The sequence below is a fragment of the Rhopalosiphum padi genome, chromosome 1 (genome assembly GCF_020882245.1).
Source record: "Rhopalosiphum padi isolate XX-2018 chromosome 1, ASM2088224v1, whole genome shotgun sequence".
Classification (NCBI taxonomy): domain Eukaryota; kingdom Metazoa; phylum Arthropoda; class Insecta; order Hemiptera; family Aphididae; genus Rhopalosiphum; species Rhopalosiphum padi.
The window spans coordinates 19,298,607-19,322,620 of record NC_083597.1 but is presented as its reverse complement, the minus strand read 5'-3'; the positions used below and the strand labels follow the sequence as shown (position 1 = coordinate 19,322,620).

Here is a 24,014-nt window from a genome sequence, read left to right as displayed (position 1 = left end):
CATACAATGTCAAGTAATCATGAGGGGCTTTTCCCCTCTCACTACCTATATCTATAAATATTTTCAATGGGTGCTCAAGTACCCGAGCACCCGTGTACTTGGCGCCTATGATTATAATATAATATTTTTGAATAGGCTCACTTATTGTAATTTGTAACTAATAAAATAGGCAATAATACGAGTACAGTAATTATGTTTAATATGTACTTGTTTTTATACCTATTTCGTTACAATCACTACTAGCTTTTTATTGTAATTCAAAATAAGTACCTATTAATCATAGTCCATAGAAACTTGAAACATTCCACTGTTAGTTAAATTATTATTTTCTAAGGAGAAATTTGTTTTCAGCTAAGAATAACACAGTTGTATATTAATATATCATAATATAACACGAATAAAAACAATAAAATTATTTTCTATTATTTTAATTTCTCGATCATGATCATATATTTTATTTGTTTTAATAATATTCTTTTATTGTAAAAATTGAATACCGCAATACATTTTTCATTAAAATTTATTTTTAACAATTTTCAAAATAAGTTAATCTTAATAATGTATTTAAGATGCGTACATATTTGAATTGAAATTGCATAAATAGAATATTATAGCAAAAGAGCAAGTACAATCTAACACAATTATTATATAATAAAATATAATTTAAAATATTATAAGGAATATTTATCTTTTTTTCAATAAACAGGTCATTTGTCATAAGTCTGGTAAGATTGTTACATAGTTTAGAGAAATATTGATCATGAATATCTAATTTTTATACTAAATATTGTCAACTCACTGATGCCTGGTAAAACATTATAATTTAAGACTTGATGATGGGGTGATAACAAACAAGTACATGCGATGTAGCAATGACTAACAAAATAATGAAAAATTTATACTATTATAACATTTATAACACATAAAATAAAATAATATTTTATTTTTATTTTTTATTATTATCTATTTTGTAATTCAATATTATTAATACTAACCTATGAGAATCAATTAATTTAATAATACATAGTTAAGATTGATCACATGTGGTTAGGACATAAAATAGAATAACATGCAATTAAAAGTACTAAAATCTACAATTTAATACAATTTGTTGTGTAATAAATATTAAATTATTTTAAATAGGTAATTTAATTGCGAACCTAACAGTATGGTGACATTAGACAAAATTATGTCCATAAATGTGGTAATATTGAAAGAATATAATAATATTAACAATTAAGATGTGGAATAGCCATACGAGCAAATCTAGGAATACTAAATGAAGCAGAATGTACATCTGGAGAATAATGCTTTAGTTTATACTTATTAAGTTCTTCTAGTGTGAAGCTATACGCTGGTACTCTGAAATTTACTAGCTGAAATAACATGAGAAATAAACAATGATTCAATTAATAAATAATAATATACCAAATGTTATGGGTAATTATTTCTAACCTCATTGTCTGTAGCTAAAATGAAACTGATGTTTCCAGTCGGGTAAGATGGGATAGATATAGTGGCTAGAGAGACCTTTTTAAAGTTTGCTGAACAGTCTTTGGACAATCTGATCATTGTATTCTGATCTTCTTTAATCCAAATTGATCCGACTTGGGAACATATAATACCACCAGGTCTTAAAGATCTTTTCAGTGACTCAATATAAGTTTTCTGAAATAATGACTCATTTGGACCTTAAACAAATTAATTTAAATAATATCATAATATAACTTATTAAAATAACATTTTTTATTCTCTAAAAATACTTACCAACGGGGTCTGAAGAGTCTGTAATGATGACATCAAATTGTTGGATATTGTTTTTCATAAACTCAAACCCATCTTCAATATGCAGTGTCACTTTATCGTGTTTAAAACCACAAGCCATAAATGGTAAATATTGTTCTGAAAGTTTCACTACTCGTTCATCAATTTCAACAACATCAACACTAAGAACTTTTGGATGTTTTACAGCTTCACGTGCAACACCTCCATCACCACCACCTACCACCAAAACTCTTTCTGGATTAGGATGGCTACAAAGTGGCAAGAAACTTATCATCTCTTGGTATGTAAACTCATCAAATTCTGTGCATTGAATTATATTATCCAAAATTAAAGCTTTTCCAAATGATTTGCTGTCAAAAACATGAAGTAAATATGTTAATCAATAGTTTTGAATTTTAAACAATCTGCCATGTAACCACACAGATACTTACGTTTGCAATACCATGATATCTTGGTATGGGGATTTTTCTTTATGAAGTACTTCTTCTACTTGCAATGAAAGTCCAGCACCTGGCCATGTATCGGACTCAGTGAACCAACCTTGTTGTAAGTGATCCATTGTGTCTTGATCATAAATCTAACACAAAATGTTTAATAAACGTTACACAAATTCAGTGGCATGGTAAACAATGTTTGTCTAATGCAATTGCTTAACACTTGAAATTTATGTTGAGCTTAAAAATTAAAATTTGTGTGAATGAAAGTATAGTTAATTAACATAATATTTTTTTATATTAAATTGTTGATGGCCTATGAAAATTTTAAACTACCATACATTTTTAGATTATAAATTATGTTGTAGGGGTATAGTAGGTGGGTCATTATTTAAATACTTTGCTTAGGATTTTAAATATGCTCGCCACCCCACTGAACCTATTATAAGAAAGCATTTTCTTTTTAAACATATTGATAAATTATGAATAGTTTTTAACATTGGTACAACAATTAAAATAATTAATAGATATATTTACTTCGTCGATTTATTTGTATTGTTTTTATGTTTATATTTTGTTTTAATAAAAATTAAAATTTCTTCAACCGTTTTCTGATCGGAGTTCGTGATCGGCAATTGAATAACGATAGCGAATTGATCTAAATGTCACGAGTCATAAAGTCAGATCATCAAGAGCAAATATATTAAACATTATAAATTGAGAACTATATGAACGTTAATGATTGTTGAGCACTTAAGCCGAACAATTATTATTTATTGTTCATTAGTACTAACTACTAAGTACTATTTATTTTTTAAAACATTCGCGAATCGCGATGTTAATTGTTCAAATAACATGTGTTTTTTTGAAATTGTTTATCGTATTGATAACGGTTTCATAGCATTACTTGTTATCATAATCGTACTTTAGTATGCTTCTATGTTGTATGATTCACAATTCACAGATTATTGATTACCACGGGCTCAAGGTGTATATAATATATCCACCTTGCACGGGCTATTACTCAATTACTGTTAATCACGGACTGATCATCGGCCCATGAACATATTATATACTGTTATATGATTGCGGCTATAGTTGTAGATTTGTAGTACCTATAGTCTTTAGAATCTATGGTAGGTATCAGTGCCGTATCTAGGAGGGGGCTTTTGGGCTTAAGCCCACCCTGAAATCTTTTATTTTAAATAGTATATATTGTGTATATAATATATGTTTTTAAATTATTTCCTATTTTCCTATAAAGTTAAATACGAATGTTTAAGCCCCCCCCGAAAAAAAATCCTGGGTACGGCACTGGTAGGTATAGATTATCTATAGCTATTAGCCGTGCTATTAATAGTATATATAGTATAGCATCAATCTTTTTGAGGCTGCGTACCCCGGTAATCGGTCGAAAAGTGGGGACAAAAAAAAAAAAAGTTGGACAAAAAGTTCAATTTTTGTAGTCGGACAAAAAGTCCGAAAATACAAAATATTTTATATAATTAATATTTATTTTAAAAATTTAAAAATTTAAAAATGTTTGTAGACATTACATATTATGGTAATATGGTAATCGGAATAAAAATTGTAAACTTCTACAAATGTAGTGTAATCTCCTACAAAAGATAGTGTTAACTCCTACAAAAGATAGTGTTAACTAATAACTCCTACAAAAAATTGATACCGCTCGTATTGCTGTAAAAAATATCAGTCTTGCAATATATTAACACATAAAATAAAAATTGTTTAAAAAATAATATAATAATAGTGTTTCACTAATCATTACGTCCATTTTCCAAAATTTAAGAGAAACACTCAAACACGTTACTATTACTGCAAACACGATACCTAGTCACTTCTCGACGTACAGTACGCTACTAAAAATATAATGAAATAGTCCAGATATCGTACATTCGTTTGTTTGAGTATTAATAGACAATAGTACAATATTTTGTAGAGTGAGTCACAAATGGTACACGTAGGTACTGCATAATTTCATGTTTATGATAATAATCTATATAGTTAAATAGATTTTAGTATTAAAACACACAAATCTACAATTTAGAATATTCACTATTCAGTAGTTAATAATCAGACTTTATAATGCATTTTTCACATTAATTAGCTATATAAGCCTACCTAATATAATTTATAATATCAATTTCCGATTTCCCTCATTGACGACTAGATATTAATAAGTTGTAAAGGATATTTTTTTAAATATTTATAATGATACATGTTCAAATATTTTTTTTAAATAATTTGTTCTCATTTTTTATTAATAAGAAACAACATGACTGTATAAAAACGAAAAATTGTTTACAATTACAATTTATAACTGCTATGAAAACATATATGACATAATTAAATAAGTGGTTTATAATTACAAATTTACTGTAATAACCATTAAAAATGATCGAATTTTATTTAGAAAGCAAGATTTTAAACGTTTCAAAATATTACAAAAGCAATATAGCATTAAATAGTGTTTTATATTTGATTTTTATTTAAACTTAATACATACATTTCTTTAAAGATTTATTTCGCAATTCCTATTGACTGGTGCATTTGACAGTAGTTTGTTATTTTTCTTATAATCCTGCAGAGAATAATATATTTTACAATATAATATTATACAAGATTGTCGAGACTCGAGACATTATTATTTTATAAAATATGAAAATATAAAATGCAGTGGCGGCTCGTGGTGTTCAAAGTAGGTGGTGTGCAATTATTTCAAAAGTTGATTAAACAAAAAAAATAATCAGTTCAAAATATAAATGTAATTAGTAAAATATTTATTAGCATTTTTAATTTTTATTTGTGCGACCGCTTGACGAGTGTGCAGTAGGAGTTGCACACCAAAGTCACATATAATTGCCGATTCCCCCACTCGATAACTAAACGTATTTTACACGGACGGGCGGTGTTCAAACTGAGCTGCATACCAATTGATGTGTATTTGTTACATAACTCAATTAAATTTTAGGAGTATAATAATAATAAATTGTCGTTTTTGTTTTTAAAATTTAATTTTTTTTAAATAATAAATACCTAAAGTTTAACAGATATTGTATTAAAATGATAAATTAGTATACATTATTATTATACATTTTTACTATTATATCTATATTAATCTATGTGGTGTGCGCACACCTGCACACCTAGGCACGAGCCGCCACTGATAAAATGTGAATTTGATTTACCTCGATGGCTTTCATAAGTGGTATTACAGATGTCCCAGCTTTTTGATACTTAGCTATCATATTTTTAGTGTACGTCATAAACTCCTCGTCCTGTTGCTTCCATAAGTTTAGGTGTTCATTATACTGTTCTAGATCTACCCGTTCATTAGCTTTAGTAGCTGCTCTATTGTTTTTCTTTATAAATAAAATAAAATAATTAATTTAGTATAAAATATTAATTTAAATTTGTGACGTATACTGACGCCATACGCCCATACTTACACACTGTAAGTTGAGATTCTCTCGAAAACTGTTCATCTCTCTGGTTTTTTCCCGTCTCCGTGACTCTTCAAGTGAACGTAACATCTCAGTCTCTCGTAGGCACCTTTCCATTTCCCACTGATGACTTAGGGTCAAACGTTCTTTTTCCTTTTTAATTTCTTCATCCCAGATCTTCTTACTATCTTCAAAATCTTTTTCTATTTTTTTCATCAAAACTTTTTTTTTAAGTTCTTCTCTTTGATACCTAAAATATTATTTATTGACCATAAAAAAAAAAAAAATTAAAAAATCTTACGAACTTCCGCTCTTTCTCTTCGATGACGTTTTTGAATGTAACCTCTTGTTTATCCTGATTTGTGTTAGCAGTTTCAAACATTTTCTCTAATAATGTTTGCTTTCCTTTTAAAATCTACAAACAAACTTTTAATTTAAAAAAAAAATCTGTATCATACATATCAAATTATACATTTAAATAATTTTACTTCTATTTCTTTTAGTTTTCTTGTTTTAGCTATTTTCTTTTTTGCATCGGCCATTATAGAAACTACTAAATTTTCTTCTTGATCTTTCAATTGATGCTGCTTATTGTTTTCAGCCACGATTTCTCTGTTTTTATTTAAATGATTTATTAGATTTTCCCTCATTGCTAAAACCTTAAACACAAAGTCATTACAATTATATACATATGGCGTGACAAATTAACACAATCTATAACTTTAGCTTTTTTGTTCTCATTGTCTTCCTTGATTTCATTTGCAATTCTTTGTAATTCAGCTTTACCCTCTTCTTTCAATTTAATATCATCTTCGCGCTTTATATTCTCTCGTTCTTTTAATCTTATAACAGTATAATAAATAATATAATTACTTATAATTTAATATAATATATGTATATATATACACAAGGTGATTTAATCATGCTCACCCCATTTTTATGCTTAAATTATGTATGTATTCAAATTCTGATTTTTACATAGTTTCAAGTTGTTTTTTTAACAACGTTCTTATTAAAAAATTATATTTTTAAATATTTTTTATCCTTACACTTTTTTTTAAGTTTTTTTCTTTTTGAAGACAACATAGTTTTAATTTCATATTCCAAAGCAGAATATTTTTCTGAGTATTTTGATACACTAAAATCGAATTTGCGGGGAACCCCGTACCGCTCCACTCCGCGCATCTAAGCTTTAAATATACTTATAACTCATAAACTACTCGCCCTAAATTCGATTTTTATGTATCAAAATACTCAGAAAAATTTTCTGCTTTGGAATATGAAATTAAAATTTAAAACTATGTTGGCATTCAAAAAAGTAAAAAACTTAAAAAAAAGTATAAGGATAAAAAATATTTAAAAATAGGTATAATTTTTTAATAAAAACGTTTTTTTTCAACAACTTGAAATTATGTAAAAATCAGAATTTGAATATGGACATAATTTAAGCATAAAAATGGGATGAGCATGCTTAAAAAATCACTTTGTATATTGTGTATTTTATTATATTTTTTTAATTGTTAACTTAATTCAAATGTTAAAATATATCATAAAATAATTATTTATAATTTTTATTTTTATTTGTTTATAACATATTTTATAAATGTATAAAGTGTAAAAATATGATGCTATAAAGTTTATAAACTATATAAATTATAATAATTACAGGCTGCTGCAGTTACGTATATTATAGAACCTTAAAAAAAATAATTGTTTCAAATTCAAACTGTATTATCAAAATGATAATAAATAATTATTTAATATTTATTAATATAGATATATATGTTATTTATTACTAGCAGGGGTTACCCGGTCTTTGCCCGGGCCAAATATTTTATAGTTATATTTATTGACCATCAGTTGTTAATTATAATAATATATTATTATGTTAGTCCGGGTCGTGACTACAATAATTTAAAATAGAAGAAGAATTTTTTTTTAAATATACTTGGTTTTTAATACTTATAATGATTTTCCATTCTATGTACTCGTAACAAAAATTAAAGTAGTTAGTAAAAGAAGTTGAAAATTACGTAGTCTTTAATTAATATAATAAATTTAGTATTATAAATACAATCTACAAATCTTCAATTTATATTTTTAGAAGTAGATGGTTTTGGTTCTTCTATTTTTTCCGCGGTACCATATTTCAACGAGTACCATTCATAGAAACTGAGAATTTTAGCAATATTAATTAATAAATTTGCCGAATATCATGAATTAATATTATACGAATAATTATCTTATGTCCCTATTACATGTAATAGTCAATGGCCTGAGATAACAGAACAACTATTACCCCATCAGAAACCAAGAGATCGACATGATGTAATAGCAAGAGTATTTAAATTTAAATTGAAAAAATTAATGAATTTTATAACAAAAAGTAATATTTTTGGTGAAGTTTTATCATGGGCTTATTCAATAGAATGGCAAAAATGAGAATTACCACATGCTCACATTCTTATATGGTTAAAAAGTAAACTTCATCCCAATCATTTTTTAATGTATAGATATCTGATATACGTTATTTATTATTACCTATTTTAACTAATACAAATTACATTATTATAATCAGGCACGTATCCAGGCGGGGTGTTACAGGTGTAGTAACACCCCCTCTCAGACGTGGTATATTCATAGATTATAGATTACAATTTTTTTTTTATTAATAATAATAATATTTAAATTTTTTCTCATAAACCATTATCGGCATTATCTATTCACTTTTAATGCGTTTGTACAATGAAGTATACGTAAAGTTATTAATTTTATGTGTATAATTTTGTCAATTAATTTTGAATAACACCCCTCTCCTTTGAAATTCCTGGTTACGCGCCTGCATTATTTAAATGTTTTATCTCACTCTTTTAGGATGAAAGCAGCATTAAATTTTTTAGTTTCAGCTTGTTTCAATTTTTGTTCCCATCGATCTGTCTTATATCGTTCAACATCTAAATTTTGTTCTATCTTTAACAAACGATTTGCTTCTAATTCTTTTGCTCTCTCAGCGTCATTGAATTCCATTTGTATAGTTCTTTCTCTGAGTACCTTTAAAAATGAGATCGACCATTAATAATAATATAATAATAAAATAATATATAAATTTGAGGGTGTAACAATCATATTGTGGAAAATTATAACAAGGATAACTTAAGTTAGATAACCTGATACAAAATGTAAAAAAAAAATAGTATAGTGTTAATTAATATTATGTACATTATTATGGATATTTATCATTTATAATTTGTATATGTGTACCGTTCCTCAACTACCTACCTAGTCTAGTTGATTTAACGATTGTCGATTAATATAATATATGATAATATTATACAACCTAAGCAGTCTTAAAGGCTAGTGTTGTAAATATAAGTATTCGTATTAATATGTATTATAATTTTTTATTTTTATAAGGTATTTACAATCTATTCACATGTAGCACAATAAGCAAATGTGACGAGGAGAGCAATTATATGTGAGGCTTTTGAGGGAAGGAACCACCCATTAGTGGCACCACCTATAGTTTGAGTTAATTTATTATAATAAATACAAAATACATTACTACATAGAATGAAATAAATGAATATTATGTAGGTACGTTCGCCTTATAATTATAGGTATCATAATCATCACTTCATCAGAACATATAAATGACAACATAAAACATATATTGATAATTATTACTGTCATAAGTAAATAAGTAATTATATTACAATTATAATATAATAGATAATATATGTAATAATAATAATAATGGAGTATAGATATATTAATAAATATTGTATAATATATATAGCCATATAGGCCGTACCTCCATCTTGTGCACTGCTCTGGTTAGTGCTTTCGTAGAATCTCTATCTGACCATTTTTTCAACAGCGCTTTTTCTACAATGGCATTTCTGCGCTTTAAAATCTCAAGTTTCATAATTTCGTCTTTTTCTAGTTGTCTGGCTTCATTAAGGGCTATTAATTTTTGTCTATTTTCTAATTCTTTCTTTCTTTTGTTCTAAGAAAAAGCTAAGCTGATTATGTTTTTGTTTTTATAATAATTTCTAACCAAATAAAGTTTGTATATCATATTTTAATATATATTTATTTGTTACTTGTACGTTATACCTTATACAGTTATTAATAACTTATATAAAATGCCTACTCAATTTTCTGTTAAATTTAATTATGCCATTGTGACTATACTGATTATACTTTATACTGTTGGTCAATATCTAGATAGGTAGGTATGTTAATTTTATAAGCTATTGTAAATACAAAATATAAATAGGACAGCCCAACAATTTATAAACTGTTAAACAAATAGAATCATAATTCATAATGTAGGTACGGCTGTGGCTGTCAAAAATCTTATACCTATTTATAAATTTATTTAATTTAGACATTTAGTTTTACAGGATTTTATAAATATTCATGTACGTACTAATACAGTGGTGTCCCATGATTTCGCTATGGCTTTGGATGTAGCTTGTCGTTCATCTCTTAATCGCTTTATCATCTCAACCGCAGCTCTATCGTCATCCTTTTTAGTCAAAATCTTTTTTAGTCGTATCCATTCATTTTTTGGGATTAAAAGAGCATGTGTTCTTGAGTTTTTATCTCCCACGTTTATAGCTTGCATTTTATTTTATATCTTTCAAAAAACATATATGGTTTTAGTTGATTATTTTAATAGGTATAGCATTTAATATAATATTTGTTATGAACTATAAGATAAAGTTTGTTTCCAACGCCAACAGAAAATACATAACATTTTCAGTTTAACAAATATATTTAAGATTCTGATCGATGAACATATTGATTTTAAAATGATGTGTGTGTGTTTTTTTTTTCTTACATTTATTTCCGATAAGTATCTAATTAAAAAAAATAGTTTGATTTTTAACTTTGAAAGATATAAATTAAGTTATTATCATAATTTAATTATATAAACTATAATATAATGAATTCCAAGTATTTTTTTAAATAATTCAGGAAATGATATAAAAAATCAGATAAAAACGGCATTTTTTAAAGAAATTTAAATTCTGACAAAATTGCGATTTTATTTTTTTAATGTTACTTAAATACGAAATCCTTGAAATTATTACCAAATGTTTTTATGATTACTATCTATACATAATTTAAGCTAACTTATAGATATTATTTTAAATTATTTTTAATATTTTTTTTTTTTTTTAAATGTTGATACAAAAATGTCAAAAATATTGTCACCGAGTAAAATTACTTAAAATTTAATACAAGTTGGTTTATCAATTTATCATAAATTGTTTATTTATCAATAAAATATCAAAAATGTAGAAATAATATTTTTTCATAGATGATTAAATTTAAAATTCTAACAAAATTTGTAAAATCTCGAAAACTTTTAATTAGAAATTTTTAAAATGTTTTTTTATAATATCTAAGATTTTAAAATGTTATACCAAGATCTTTTAGTTTTCGAATATATATTTTAAAAAAATGTTCTACCGAAGTCATATTAATTTTTCATGATGAGCATTTTAAATTCAAATTTTCACGACATTGTATATATTCACTAGTAAAATAACTTTATTGCTCTTTAAACGATGATTTTTATTATTGTTTTGCTATCAAACCGAATATAATCGTAGATATTTGACATATTTTTTTAATAATTATATCATCAGTTTTTGATTAAATTAGAACTATATGATAAATTGATATAAGGTTTTAATTAGATAAATTATTTAAATTTGTTAGGAATATATAACATGCTTATTTAATTTCATATTATTATTATTTTGTATTTCATGTGTGTTAGTAATTTTTTTTTTAATGAAATTATAAGTTTTAACATAAATCAAATGTGTGTTAGTCGTTACTCGTTAGGTAATGTTTGTTTTATATGTTGTGAAATTTTATTTTGCTACACGTTTGCACTTGTAAATTAGTTTTAAGTATTATAATTAACCTTAACATATATTAATATATTTGACTACTAAAGTAGTATAGGAATTTTCATATGTGGTATAATTAATATATATATATATTATCATTAATTATAAATATATATAATATAATACTATAATTAATGATAGGTATATATAAATATAATGCCTTGTCTGATTTTTTGTATGTTAAATTGTATTACTTTATTCTGAATACCTATATATTACTATCTATTATATACGTCATATTACATAATATGTGTACAATCAGAGCCGTGCCGTTAAGATTTGGCGCCCAGTGCAAAATTAAAAATATTCGCCCCTATTTTATTTATCATTATGTATTTCAATTTTTTTGGCGCCTCCTTTAAACCATGCGCTCAGGGCGCATGCCCCCTAGCCCCTGCCCACGGCACGGCTCTGTGTACAATAACCAAAATTATGGGAAGATAAGAAAAATTAAGAATGAATAATGACATAGTAAAAAGTCTCATATTAGAGACATTTAGTGAAGTAGTGACTTTAGATAATATATACATTTACAATTTACAGTTTATTAGCTTATATAATTTTTAAGTCATGGCAAAGTCGTTTGATCGGTTAATGCTAAATACTCGATGAGCTGGATTGGAGTTTTGTGTGAAAGCGTTTGTAGTAGTTATAGAGTAGGAGTTTCGTTAACTGAATAGATTTTGAGGTCTGAATTTATTGAGTTATTATAGAGAGATACCAGGAAGCTCTAGTAATTATGTGATATCGAATATTCTGGAAGGCTTAGGTAGAAAAGCTCTCTTGTTAGATTTTTGGCAGAATTCCATATGATCATAATATTACCACTCCGTATACCCCATAGGGCCTTGACCATAGTGGTTGTAACTTGTAAGATAGTTTTATATAATAAGAATTTAAGTAGTATTTTTTACAGGATTTTATCTAGAAGACTAGAACTGATAGAAGACTTATGGGTCGATACGAGGATAGGTTTTCAGGGGGTTTACTAGGTTTGAGTATTATTACAATACTGAGGATTTCTAAGTTGTTGGAAAATAAGATAGACGTATAGACTATTTAGGGTATAGCATTAAATATGTGAGTAAGAGAAATTATTGTTTTTGTGAGTAAGTTTTTGAATACTTTGTTGGTTATAAGATCGTGTCCAGGAGTGAGGAGATTTTCTGTTGGCCTTTTTTTTTATTATATAGGTAGATACCGCTTATTTCAGTAATCGAGGTGTTATGCGGGTAGGCTCATAGGTAATGGAGAATAAAGTGACTATGCTCATCTCTAAGTGTAGAGGTGGTGGTGTGATTGAGTGTGATACCTATGAATACTGCTTTTCCCTTGTCAGTAACGACAGTAACTGCTAGAGAGGTATTTGGCCGGCCAAGAAGTAGCGTGGTTTCCTTTAATTGAAGAGTTCATTTTGTTTCGTGCACAAGTGTTCCATAAATAATCATTAAACATGTAATAAATTAACAGTGAACTACAGATTTTTTAAATCTAATTTAGTAGCCCATAGATCAGCCAGACCAAGTGACAAGTACTTTAACTTCTACATTTATACCTTTCGGCCATGAAGATTAGAGATAAATCTCTAATCTTCATGCTTTCGGCTTTCGGTACCTTATATCACAGAATAATTATTATTATTATGTGCTAATATCCTCTTATTATCATATTCAGAATTGTGATAATTGATAAGAGTTGTGATTACTGATTACTACTTTGCGCTACAAGTGTTATCTTCATAGACAGATATAATCATGGTACTCTATCAGTCAGTATTCACTATTGTCATTGGACATTGGGTAATGGGTACCTATATATGTTCGGTATTTTGAATTTTCTAGATACATGTCACATGGATTTTCCAAGACTAAAGTTTTGTTTGAAAAAAATATAATATAAGTCATATGAAAATTCATATTGTTAAATGAAATAAGTAATAATTTTTTTTTTTAATCTTAATATCATTGACTGTCGGTTATAAATACCTGTATTTATTAGACATCAGCGTTGTAGTATATTCATTTTTATATTATATTATTATATTTTTCATAGGTGTGTAATCAATTATAGTACCACAAACGATGGATCAACAGGTACCAATTGTCAAAAAATTAGCAGAAGACGTAGTAAATAGGATTGCTGCCGGTGAAGTAATTCAAAGGCCAGCTAATGCTTTAAAGGAACTTTTAGAAAACAGGTACTTACCTGTAATCTTGCACTACCTATATGTTTTTAGAATATTTTCTTGAATTTAATTTTTTTTTATGCGCTTTTATATTATTGGCAAATGTATTGTAGGTATAAACAAATACATAGTGTATTTTAAATAAATATGATAATAATAATGCATCTGTGTTTTATAAGTTATAAGGTTATTAGTAACTTATAAACATTTTTAATATGATTAAAAATAATTTTTTTTTATTCAAAAACATTTGTATTAGACTGTATTAGTTCATAATTTGTACTTTTGTTTTTAGCTTGGATGCTAAATCTACAAACATTCAAATTACATTGAAAAATGGAGGTTTAAAATTACTTCAAGTAAGTACTATTATCACTATTATTTTATTTTTTTTTATAATTAATAACCAACTTATTTTGTGTATTAGATACAAGACAATGGTACTGGTATTCGCACTGAGGATTTGGGTATTGTATGTGAACGGTTCACTACTAGTAAATTACAGCAGTTTGAAGATTTGACTAAAATATCTACTTATGGATTTAGAGGTGAAGCGTTGGCCAGCATAAGTCATGTTGCTCATTTGACAATCACTACAAAAACCAATGGAGCTCTTTGTGCCTACAAGTAATAATTACAATGTTTATATTTTTTATTTCTTAGTATTAAAATAATATATTAATATTCTTATAGAGCATTGTATAAGGATGGTAAATTAAAAGCTCCACCTAAATCATGTGCTGGAAATATTGGGACTATAATCACTGTTGAAGATTTGTTCCACAATATTGCTACAAGAAAAAAGTCAATGAAAAGTTTTAATGAAGAACATTTGAAAGTTGTTGAAGTAGTAAGCAAGAAATCTTATTAATACAATAATTTTTATTTTATTTTTTCCACTTGATATAAATTTTTATTCAATATCCTGTTTCAAAAGAAAATAATCACTTTGTGCGCTTACTGACTGACTGGAGCTAATAGTGGCTAGGCCAAATTTTCCGCACCTTGCTAGTTGACGTTTCCCTAAGACAATGTACGAACATTTACAACTAATATTCCTAAATAGTAATAATTTAATTTGGGGACCACCCAATAGTATAGGTCGTTGTTGAGAGATGTGTGTAAATAGACAACAATCTGTTGATCAACTAATTATTATTCTCTTTTGAAACAGGGTATATCTTAATTTATTTCATAAGCATATTATATTTTAAATTAATTAAAAAAATATATATTATTCTTAATAACTACTTTATACATTATTTATTAATTTTAAAGTATTATCATACATCTACAATTTTTGAATACATATATTATAATTTTTCAAAAATAATATTTAAAGGTGAGTCGATATGCTATACACAACCCTACGGTTGGATTTACAGTAAAAAAACAAGGTGAATTATTGACCGAAGTAAAAACAAATCAAGGTTCTACTCATATTGATAATATTCAAGCTATTTACGGATCAACAATATCTAGGTAGTAATATATAATTACTTTAGATTATGAATTTTATAAAGTTTTGTAAGAGACTTGCTTTTATATTATTTTTTTTTCAGAGCTTTGTTAGAAGTAAATGATTATTGTAATATTCTTAAAGTTAAAATTAAAGGATATGTGTCAAATCCAAATTTTTCAGCTAAGAAACAAATTTTTATATTGTTTATAAATGATCGTTTAGTTGATTCCCAAGGTATATTTAATAATATATAATATATAATTTAATTGTTTTTTTTAAGTCTTTATATTTTTTATTATGTTATTAGGATTAAGAAAAGCTGTGGATCAAGTATACAGCATTTACTTAGCTAAGGGATCACATCCATTCATATACTTGAGCTTAAACTTGGATCCAATGAACGTTGATGTCAATGTGCATCCAACCAAACATGAAGTTCATTTTTTACACGAGGATAAAATTATTGATAAAGTTGTTGATGCAATTCAAGATAAACTTTCTGGATCTAATACATCAAGAACATTTTATACTCAAGTAATGAATATCATTTATTTTATATATTTCTATAATTCTTCATATAAACACAAAAATATAAATTTTCAATTTATTTTTAGACAAGACTGCCAATGTCTTGTGATACATTAATAGACATATCTAAGGAAAAATTAGAAACTAAAGAAAGTCAGAAATTAAATATTACAAATTCCACAAATGTTTCACAAAATAAAATGGTAAGAACAGATAGCTCTGAACAGAAAATTGATAAATTTTTAAACACAAGTAACAGTAGTAATAGCACGTTAATGTTACCCAAATCAAAGACCAATGATGTTATTACCCGGTGAGTACTAGGATTTTATTTAATAATTTTTATTATACTAAATAACATTTTGATGTTTCTAATAAAAATAATTTTTAATGAATTAGACGTGAAATAAAGCTTACCAGTGTATTATCTTTACGCAAAGAAATTGAAAACTGCTGTAGTGAAACCTTACAGACAATTTTTCAGAATCACAAGTATGTTGGTGCAGCTTCACCTACCTGGTCATTATTTCAACATGATACAAACTTGTACATTTGTAATTCTAATAATGTGTTGTAAGTTCAAATTTTAAAATGTAGGTATTATTAATTGTGTTATAACATAAATGGCACTAGTCTGTTATCACCATGCCATAGTGCATAAATATTTTATTGTCTTGCCTCAATGCTGTTATTCATCATTTTTAAAATTACTGTAAATGTGTTACCATACGTTAATATGGTATCAGAACAGAAGCCAACAAATCTAAAATTCTTTATACAATTTATTCAAAATGATCCTTTCATTAAGCTTTGACTACTATATCAAGTCTGCTAAATAGGATTCAAAGAAATTTCAAGCAATTCTACAACATGATTTGTTTTCTTCATTGAATCATCCCACATTTTGGGATTGAGCTCCAGGAATAAGGTCCACAAAATTTTACATTTATACTTATGGTTAACTCGATCATGATGATAATTGATAACATATTATTACTTTATTCTATTATGTGATGATAACCTACCTCTTGAATATTATTGTACAATTTTCAACAGTTGGAAAATATTATTTGTTGGCTGCGACGGAGTGATTATAGACCAGTATCATATATGTTGATGTAAATACTTACTTTTATTTTGATTTTTAGGCGAGAAATGTTTTATCAAATTATGATGTACGAATTTGGAAATTTTGGTGTTATTAAATTTTCAGTAAGTTGTAGTTCCAGTTTAATATACCACAGTTTTAACCATAAGTATCTATGATATAATTTATTATGTCTTTCCTCTATAGAATGCATTATCTATTTATGAGTTGATAATGATTTCATTAGAACTATCTGAATCTGGATATCAAGGAAGTGAGGATAAACCGAAAGAAGAATTAGCTCATGATGCTACTGAGATATTGGTATCTAGAGCTTTAATGTTAAATGACTATTTTTCTATTGAAATTGATACTGACGCAAATATTTTGTCAATACCTTTATTGTTAGGTTTGTATAGTGGTTATGTTGATTATAGATAATTGGTAGTAACAGAAATATTTATAATTTTTAGAGGGATTTCTTCCAGATTTAGATGGACTTCCATTATATTTATTACGTTTAGCTAGTGAAGTTGATTGGTCTAATGAAAAGCAATGTTTTCAGAATTTTTGTCGTGAAACAGCTAGATTTTATATATTACATCCATGGAAACAGCAATGTGGTGACAATGATGATATATCAGTAAGGAATAAGAATTATGAAGAATAAATTATTTTTAAATTTAAAATATTTTATTAGGATGCTGCACCAGATAGAAATTGGGCTTGGAGTTTAGAACATGTCCTATATCCATCTTTACGAAAATCATTTCAGCCTCCAAAACATTTTTTAGAAGATGGCACACTATTGCAAATAGCTAATTTACCTGATATGTACAAAGTATTTGAGCGATGTTAATACAATAATGCAGTATATCACTATAATTTTATTATTATTTTTTTTACTTAAATATATTATGTTGTAAATATTAGTTTTTGTAAAAACATTATTTATTTATTGTTCAATTGAACCATTTCTGATTTTTATAGATAATGTCAATAATGAACAGAAATTTCATCATTTTTTATTATTGGTAAGTAATTAAAGAAAAAATTTAGTGTAAAGCCAGAAGCTTCATACATTTTTTTTATGAATGATTGAAGTTTTTAACATTTTGACAACATTGGATATTTAAACATATAATTAAAATTATTTTTAAAAGATTTTTGTTATAATTCAAAAAATATGAATTGTAGATTCTTGTAACATTCCAATAATTTCCATATAAATTTTTAAAATATTAAGACTAATTTTAAGCTTTTATATTATGAAAAATTGTTCAAACTGTTCTACTACACATTGTTATTGACTTACATGAAAAATAACAGCTAAGTATAGCAGATAATGTTACATGAAATAATATAATAATTATTATATTATAATTACGATTCGTTTTTTTATGTAAATAAATTAAACCTACCCTACTGTTGTATTACTAATAGAAAAATTAATTCATTTTAAATTTTATTATTTTCAGTAGGTATATCTAGTTAACGCATAGTCTCTATTCCGTGCAAAACAGTTGTTCAAAATTAAACAACAATGCTATAGTGGGAACCACAATGTAGGATCAATTTATCTATAATCTATATCGTGTTGGGATTAATATTATACATTTTATATATTAATTTGTCGTTACAATTGCCTATACTAAACTCCTTAAAAAACGAGTAACCTTCAATTATTACAATATTGTGATAAGTATTTGTAAAATACTAAAATCCAAATAAAACCTTGGTAAAATAGTTATCGTTTTTTTTTTCTGAGTACATATCACGTAGCAAGCGCCAAAATGTTGTTCATATAGACGAGGACACAGTAACCGTGGTATATGTCCTAATACTTATTTTTTTTAAATACTCACCTTACGAGATAAATAGTATACAATGTAGGTATACCATGGTTAAATGGTTAATTATAGGTATAATTTGCAGTTGGTGGAGACGGTTATCGTTTTCTCCTTAGCTTTGATTAAACGAACTACGAATTGTTTTTTAATTACTTATTATATTGAAATTATATGAATTTCTTGATGATTACTTTAATATGATTCACTAAATAATTATATTATATAATATCAAAACATTTAGGATTTAGCCGAGTTAAATTTTTTGAAATTTAAGTTTACCTAGGTACCTATATAAAATCGATAGTAAAAAAGGTGGGCATGTGGATGTCGCTCTGCTGTATGCCTGTATAGTAGACACTATAAAGTAAGTGGTAAGTCACTATAATGGATGTGTTAAATTTGAATGCAATGACAAGTATCATTATATAAGAAAAACGATTCTGAACGGAGATGATTTGTAAGTCTAGAATAATTAGCAGGATATATTATATATTATCTATATTTAAATTGTAATATATCGTTTTTTATTCGATTTCGTAAATAATAAATTTCAAACGCTCATAACATTTTTTCCATATTGGCGCTGGAGTTTTTTTTTTTAGTTATTTGAATTATAAGTTATGGAGAACCTTGTGTTGGGTTTTTTAACCTACTTAGATATAACAAAAATCAACAATTTTATGAATTTTAAACTTCAAAATTCCTTGCAAATTTTCGCAATTTTGACATATTATTTTGTAAACATTTGAACTTTAAATGCTTATAAACAAAAATTGTGACTTTTGATTTTTTTCACTACAATAAGACCAACTTATAATAAACCTTGTATTAAATTTTAAAGATTTTTTGGAAAGCCAAATTTTTTTATCGGCATTTAAGAAAAATAAATTTAAAAAAATTGAAAATTTCAATGGCCGATAAATAGTTTAAAAAAATTCTAAAAATTTTGAAAATTTAATCGTAAATAGATAACGCTAATATAAACATTTGGTGAAAATTTCAAGTATTTATAATGATTTGTTTTTGAGTTCGATTTTCTCAAAAAAAGGGTTATGCGTAAAAATTCCCGTTTTTCCGTTACTCTTCCAGGGTGTTTCCTAACGCTTTTGAAAACTACTGGAAATATTTTACTTTTGACCCCCCCCCCCCCTAAAGTACCAACTAGATTCAATTTCCTTTTCAAATAGGGGCTGAAGTAAAAAATCAAAGCATTATTATTACTCCAAAACGTGATGACAGACACAAAAATAAATAAAAAAACACACATAATTGTGAAATCAATAATCACTCCGTTCAGAATCTAAAAACACCTATTATACTTAATAATTATACTAATACAGTAATATAATTTCATAGTTTCTTTCTACTCGTATATAAACACTAGCTGGTAAACTGTTAAGTGTTTATTTAAATTTGGTTTACGTTTGTTTCATTTCTCATGTAGTTAAGTAATTTATTTCTAAACAAATATTTCATAATAAAAATTAGTCATTAATTATTATTTTAATTTTAATAGAAATTAATAACTAATAAACAAAAATGAAATATAACTTAAAATATGTAAGGTAATTACAATAATGTTATATAAATAACCAGAAATTATTACTCATTAGGTATGAATTACGATTGAACGAAAAACATATAATTGTGTATGAACCTATAATATAGTGACAGAGGTACAATTAAAAAGAATATTCACAATTAATCAAGTAATAATATTGTGATAGTTGTTAGGAACACATTTTTAAATGCATATTAGAATAACTTGTAGTGTATAATAATACCAAGACTATAATTGTAAATACATAACTTACATGTTACCTATTGTTATTATTTAAATTTAAATTTATATAAAATAGGTCTTTAATTTGTCATTGGTATTATGAAACAGGTGCGCGTGTCTATAATAAAGTAATTAAATTATCATTAAATGATTTATTACAATTTTTTGACGTGACACACAAATCAAGCAGCATACTAAATATTAAATAGCATAGTGTGGACGTGTAGTGGTCCCAACTCTCAGTAGATAAGAATTCAATTGGTGAAAAATATAAAATAATTTTACAAAGCGAGGCTTAACGAACGAGAATATATTCGATATTATATAATAATTTATTCGTTTGCCCACGTTAGAATCAGAAAAATGTTGCAACTAGCATTGGAAATTTTTGATTTTGATTTTCTTGCTTCTTACTTAGGTCTATTAGGCCATAGGTACGTCTGTTTTTCAAAGAAATTAATGATTTTACTGTAAGCCACCATACAGCCATACAGGTATATTTTATCAATTATAAAACGAATGAATTTCAACAATTACGTACCTACTATTCACTATGTTTTAATACGTATGAATGTATGATAATATAGTTATTTAAATATTAAATATCTATGGATGGAAGTTTTGGTATTATATAATGGGGTGCTGATTTGCCGAGTATAATAATAATATATATATATTTTAATATTATGTACAATAGTAAAAGTAAAGTACCTACTTGATTCTTTGACACTCAGATGTTCCAATACAATCAGTTAGTAGGTCTAAATTCAAAACAGTCAAAACTACATTTTATTAAACTTACCTACTTAGTACTTACAAAGGTTACGTACTATATAACTGTACTGAAATATAAAATCGGTGTTGATCTGTATATAAGAGGTGGCCTACTTACGACTCGTGGTTCTTGTTATTGTCAGATGCGACACGCATATTATTTATAAAATTAAAATTTACTTATTATATTATTATTATTAATTTTAATATTTTAAGTACCTATATATTTACAAAAAATTATCAAATTATAAAAAATGTATCTATAAATATTTTGGCTCTTGGTATATCATTGTATTTATATAATATGTGGCCCGCGAACCTATTCATGTTGACCACCCCTGGTATGTATCGTCTCCGCATGTTACAAACATTTTTTTATGAACTTTATTATTAGAAAACTAGATAAAATATTGACTTAAGCCTATGAAAACAATATAATATGTTAAAATAATATTATTTAATTAATTAGGGAGAACAAATTACACGCACATACGTCACATACCTATGCTATCAAATATATATGCGATATGCCTCTATATGCGCATAATCAGTGGCGGATTTAAGGGGGGGCGAAGGGCCTCGCCCCCCTTATTGACATAAGTTAAATACACATATTTGTATGTATTTGTTAATTACTGAAAAATTTAAGATTTGCGTTTTGGACTATGGGCCCCACCCCCAAAATTAAATCCTGGATCCGTCACTGCGTATAATAGAGAATCAGTACAATATATAATTCTAGTACTTGACATCACATGCTGCAGTTTATAAGCTTTGTAAATTGTATAATAGTCTATCGAAAGAAAGGAGACCTTGTGTTGTTCGGGTCCAGTTTCCCTATCTGGCAATAAGACGACATCTCCATGATAGGAGCGTCATGCCATTTACATTATTTAGTATTTATTACTTCTTATTATTATATATATTGTACATATAATATTATAATAATATATTATATATGTACAATAAACATTTATATTTTTGTTTGTTCATTTACGTTTCATATTGTCATGAGCGTATAATCAGATTATAATACATGTATATATAATAAAGTGTACCTATACTACCTACTCTATCTCTTTATATTATGATATAGGTACCGACTACCGGATACCGATGTGTGTATAATGTTATATTAAGTTACGCAACGGACATTTCGCATAATCGATTAAACCCTTAAATCCATCAACGTTATAACAAAAGGTAATATTGCTTTGAATAATTATATAACTTAGGTTTTGTGCGGTTGTATAGAAGCGATGCACTGCAGGCACATACCTATAGTATATTGTATATTTGTATAGACAAGCGTATTGAGAGCGGACATCGGCTATTTTATATAAACAATTTTTTTCTATTAAACAAGTATTTGAAATCATGTGAATTTAAATTTTATATTCGCGTTTTGCAAAGAAAAATAATTTACGAAATACCAACGTAGTTTTGATAGGTAAAACGTGAAGATTGTATTGAAATTATTCCGAAATTAATACTATTTTTATCTAATATCATATTTTACGGCATTTTGGCAACCAGCATAAGTTTATTTTGTTCATTTTGAATTAGAAAAGTTGAATGATACGTATCAAAGCTAAAAACTGAATAATTATCTTATTTTAATCATCGAGTACGTTTTGGTGATAGAACACAATACCTATGTCAACATTATCAATGCGAAAATGTATAATAGTTACCGATTGACTTGAATTCTAAATTAATTATTATGTACCGCGTTCATCTATCGCGAGTACTATTATCCCGCAGACTTCGTGTCTACACTCGTAGTCGTACCTCCCATTTTAATTTTGTCGTTCCCACGTCAATTCTTCTAGTAATTGTTCGAATCAATAGTGTACAGTTTGCGTATATTATTTATATAAATAGATACCTAATACTTAATAGAATTACATCCAACACACTCCGCAGTGACGAAGCCATCCTGTGTGTGTATATAATTTGTAATTACTTTTGTTGTGCAACTGATGATCAGTGCTGCAGATTCTTTATTAATTATTCATTAGTCATTACTATGGTCCGGAAGTCGATGACTTTTTTATTTGTTTTTTGAATGTAGGTGATAAATTATGTTTCCCTAGCTAAAAATATGTTTCAATAACATATGAATCTATATTCTATATAGGTAGCTAATTTTTATTTTGAATTTTTTTTTTACTTTTATAGGTTATTTTTCACCGACTATAAGAGAAAAATAATAGAATATAGATACTCTTTTCCGTGATTACAATTATTTATATATTTTTCGCAAATTGAAAAAAATACAATTTTATTATTTTTAATACCTATAATACGTTGATAACGGGGTAATAAAAACACAGGTGGTCAGATATTTTTTTAACCATTATCGTCGATCAATATAAATAAATATACTTCTGACTTCAAACTTTTAACTGCGATTCCTAATTTTGTATTCAAAAATATTATAAACCTAATAAAAAAAAAAGTTATTGACTGCATGAAAAACACTATGAATGAGTGCCATAAGCGCAATTTGAGGGAGGCTTGGGGGGCTAAGCCCCCCACAATGGTTTGTTTATATCCCCTTTCAATTTTATAAATCTTGTGGAGTATACTCATAGTAAATACATACATGCAAATCATATAACAGCTCTTCCAAATTTAAAACTCAAATTGCGCCGATGTGAATAACAACCGACATCTATAGTCTGTCCAGTGAGAGAACGCGTCGATTCTGCGCAACCCTCCGCATCACC

General features: G+C 26.6%; 3 protein-coding genes across 5 annotated transcripts; 1 reads left to right on the top strand and 2 right to left on the bottom strand.

Moving 5' to 3' along the window:
• Positions 1–928: 928 nt before the first annotated feature.
• On the bottom strand, positions 929–5,020 carry LOC132917860 (spermidine synthase-like). 2 transcript variants are annotated; one of them, XM_060978817.1, is made up of 5 exons: positions 4,747–5,020; positions 2,217–2,362; positions 1,768–2,135; positions 1,456–1,691; positions 929–1,376 (listed from the first exon to the last, which is right to left on the bottom strand). In XM_060978817.1, the coding sequence occupies exons 2-5, from the start codon at positions 2,342–2,344 to the stop codon at positions 1,230–1,232; spliced, it is 879 nt and encodes a 292-aa protein (XP_060834800.1). In that variant the 5' UTR covers positions 2,345–2,362; positions 4,747–5,020; the 3' UTR covers positions 929–1,229. The 2 variants fall into 2 exon arrangements, with proteins under 2 accessions (XP_060834800.1, XP_060834799.1); XM_060978816.1 differs by lacking the exon at positions 4,747–5,020 and adding an exon at positions 2,757–3,097.
• Positions 4,753–10,313, bottom strand: LOC132925000 (trichohyalin-like). Its single transcript, XM_060989436.1, has 9 exons — positions 10,116–10,313; positions 9,495–9,689; positions 8,550–8,734; positions 6,405–6,525; positions 6,172–6,342; positions 5,989–6,098; positions 5,690–5,933; positions 5,429–5,602; positions 4,753–4,821 (listed from the first exon to the last, which is right to left on the bottom strand). The coding sequence occupies exons 1-9, from the start codon at positions 10,311–10,313 to the stop codon at positions 4,753–4,755; spliced, it is 1,467 nt and encodes a 488-aa protein (XP_060845419.1).
• A 3,042-nt stretch (positions 10,314–13,355) lies between these two features.
• Positions 13,356–17,807, top strand: LOC132917846 (DNA mismatch repair protein Mlh1). Of its 2 annotated transcripts, none has more exons than XR_009660345.1 (14): positions 13,356–13,546; positions 13,666–13,810; positions 14,094–14,157; positions 14,226–14,425; positions 14,492–14,648; positions 15,141–15,280; positions 15,361–15,494; positions 15,568–15,794; positions 15,875–16,101; positions 16,188–16,361; positions 16,937–17,000; positions 17,083–17,284; positions 17,441–17,518; positions 17,576–17,807. XR_009660345.1 is itself a non-coding variant. In XM_060978794.1 (14 exons), exons 2-14 carry the CDS (start codon positions 13,695–13,697, stop codon positions 17,732–17,734), a joined length of 2,034 nt encoding a protein of 677 aa, XP_060834777.1. In that variant the 5' UTR covers positions 13,359–13,546; positions 13,666–13,694; the 3' UTR covers positions 17,735–17,807. The 2 variants fall into 2 exon arrangements, 1 of the variants encoding a protein (XP_060834777.1); XM_060978794.1 differs by having other exon boundaries at positions 13,359–13,546; positions 17,349–17,518.
• The last annotated feature ends 6,207 nt before the right edge of the window (positions 17,808–24,014 follow it).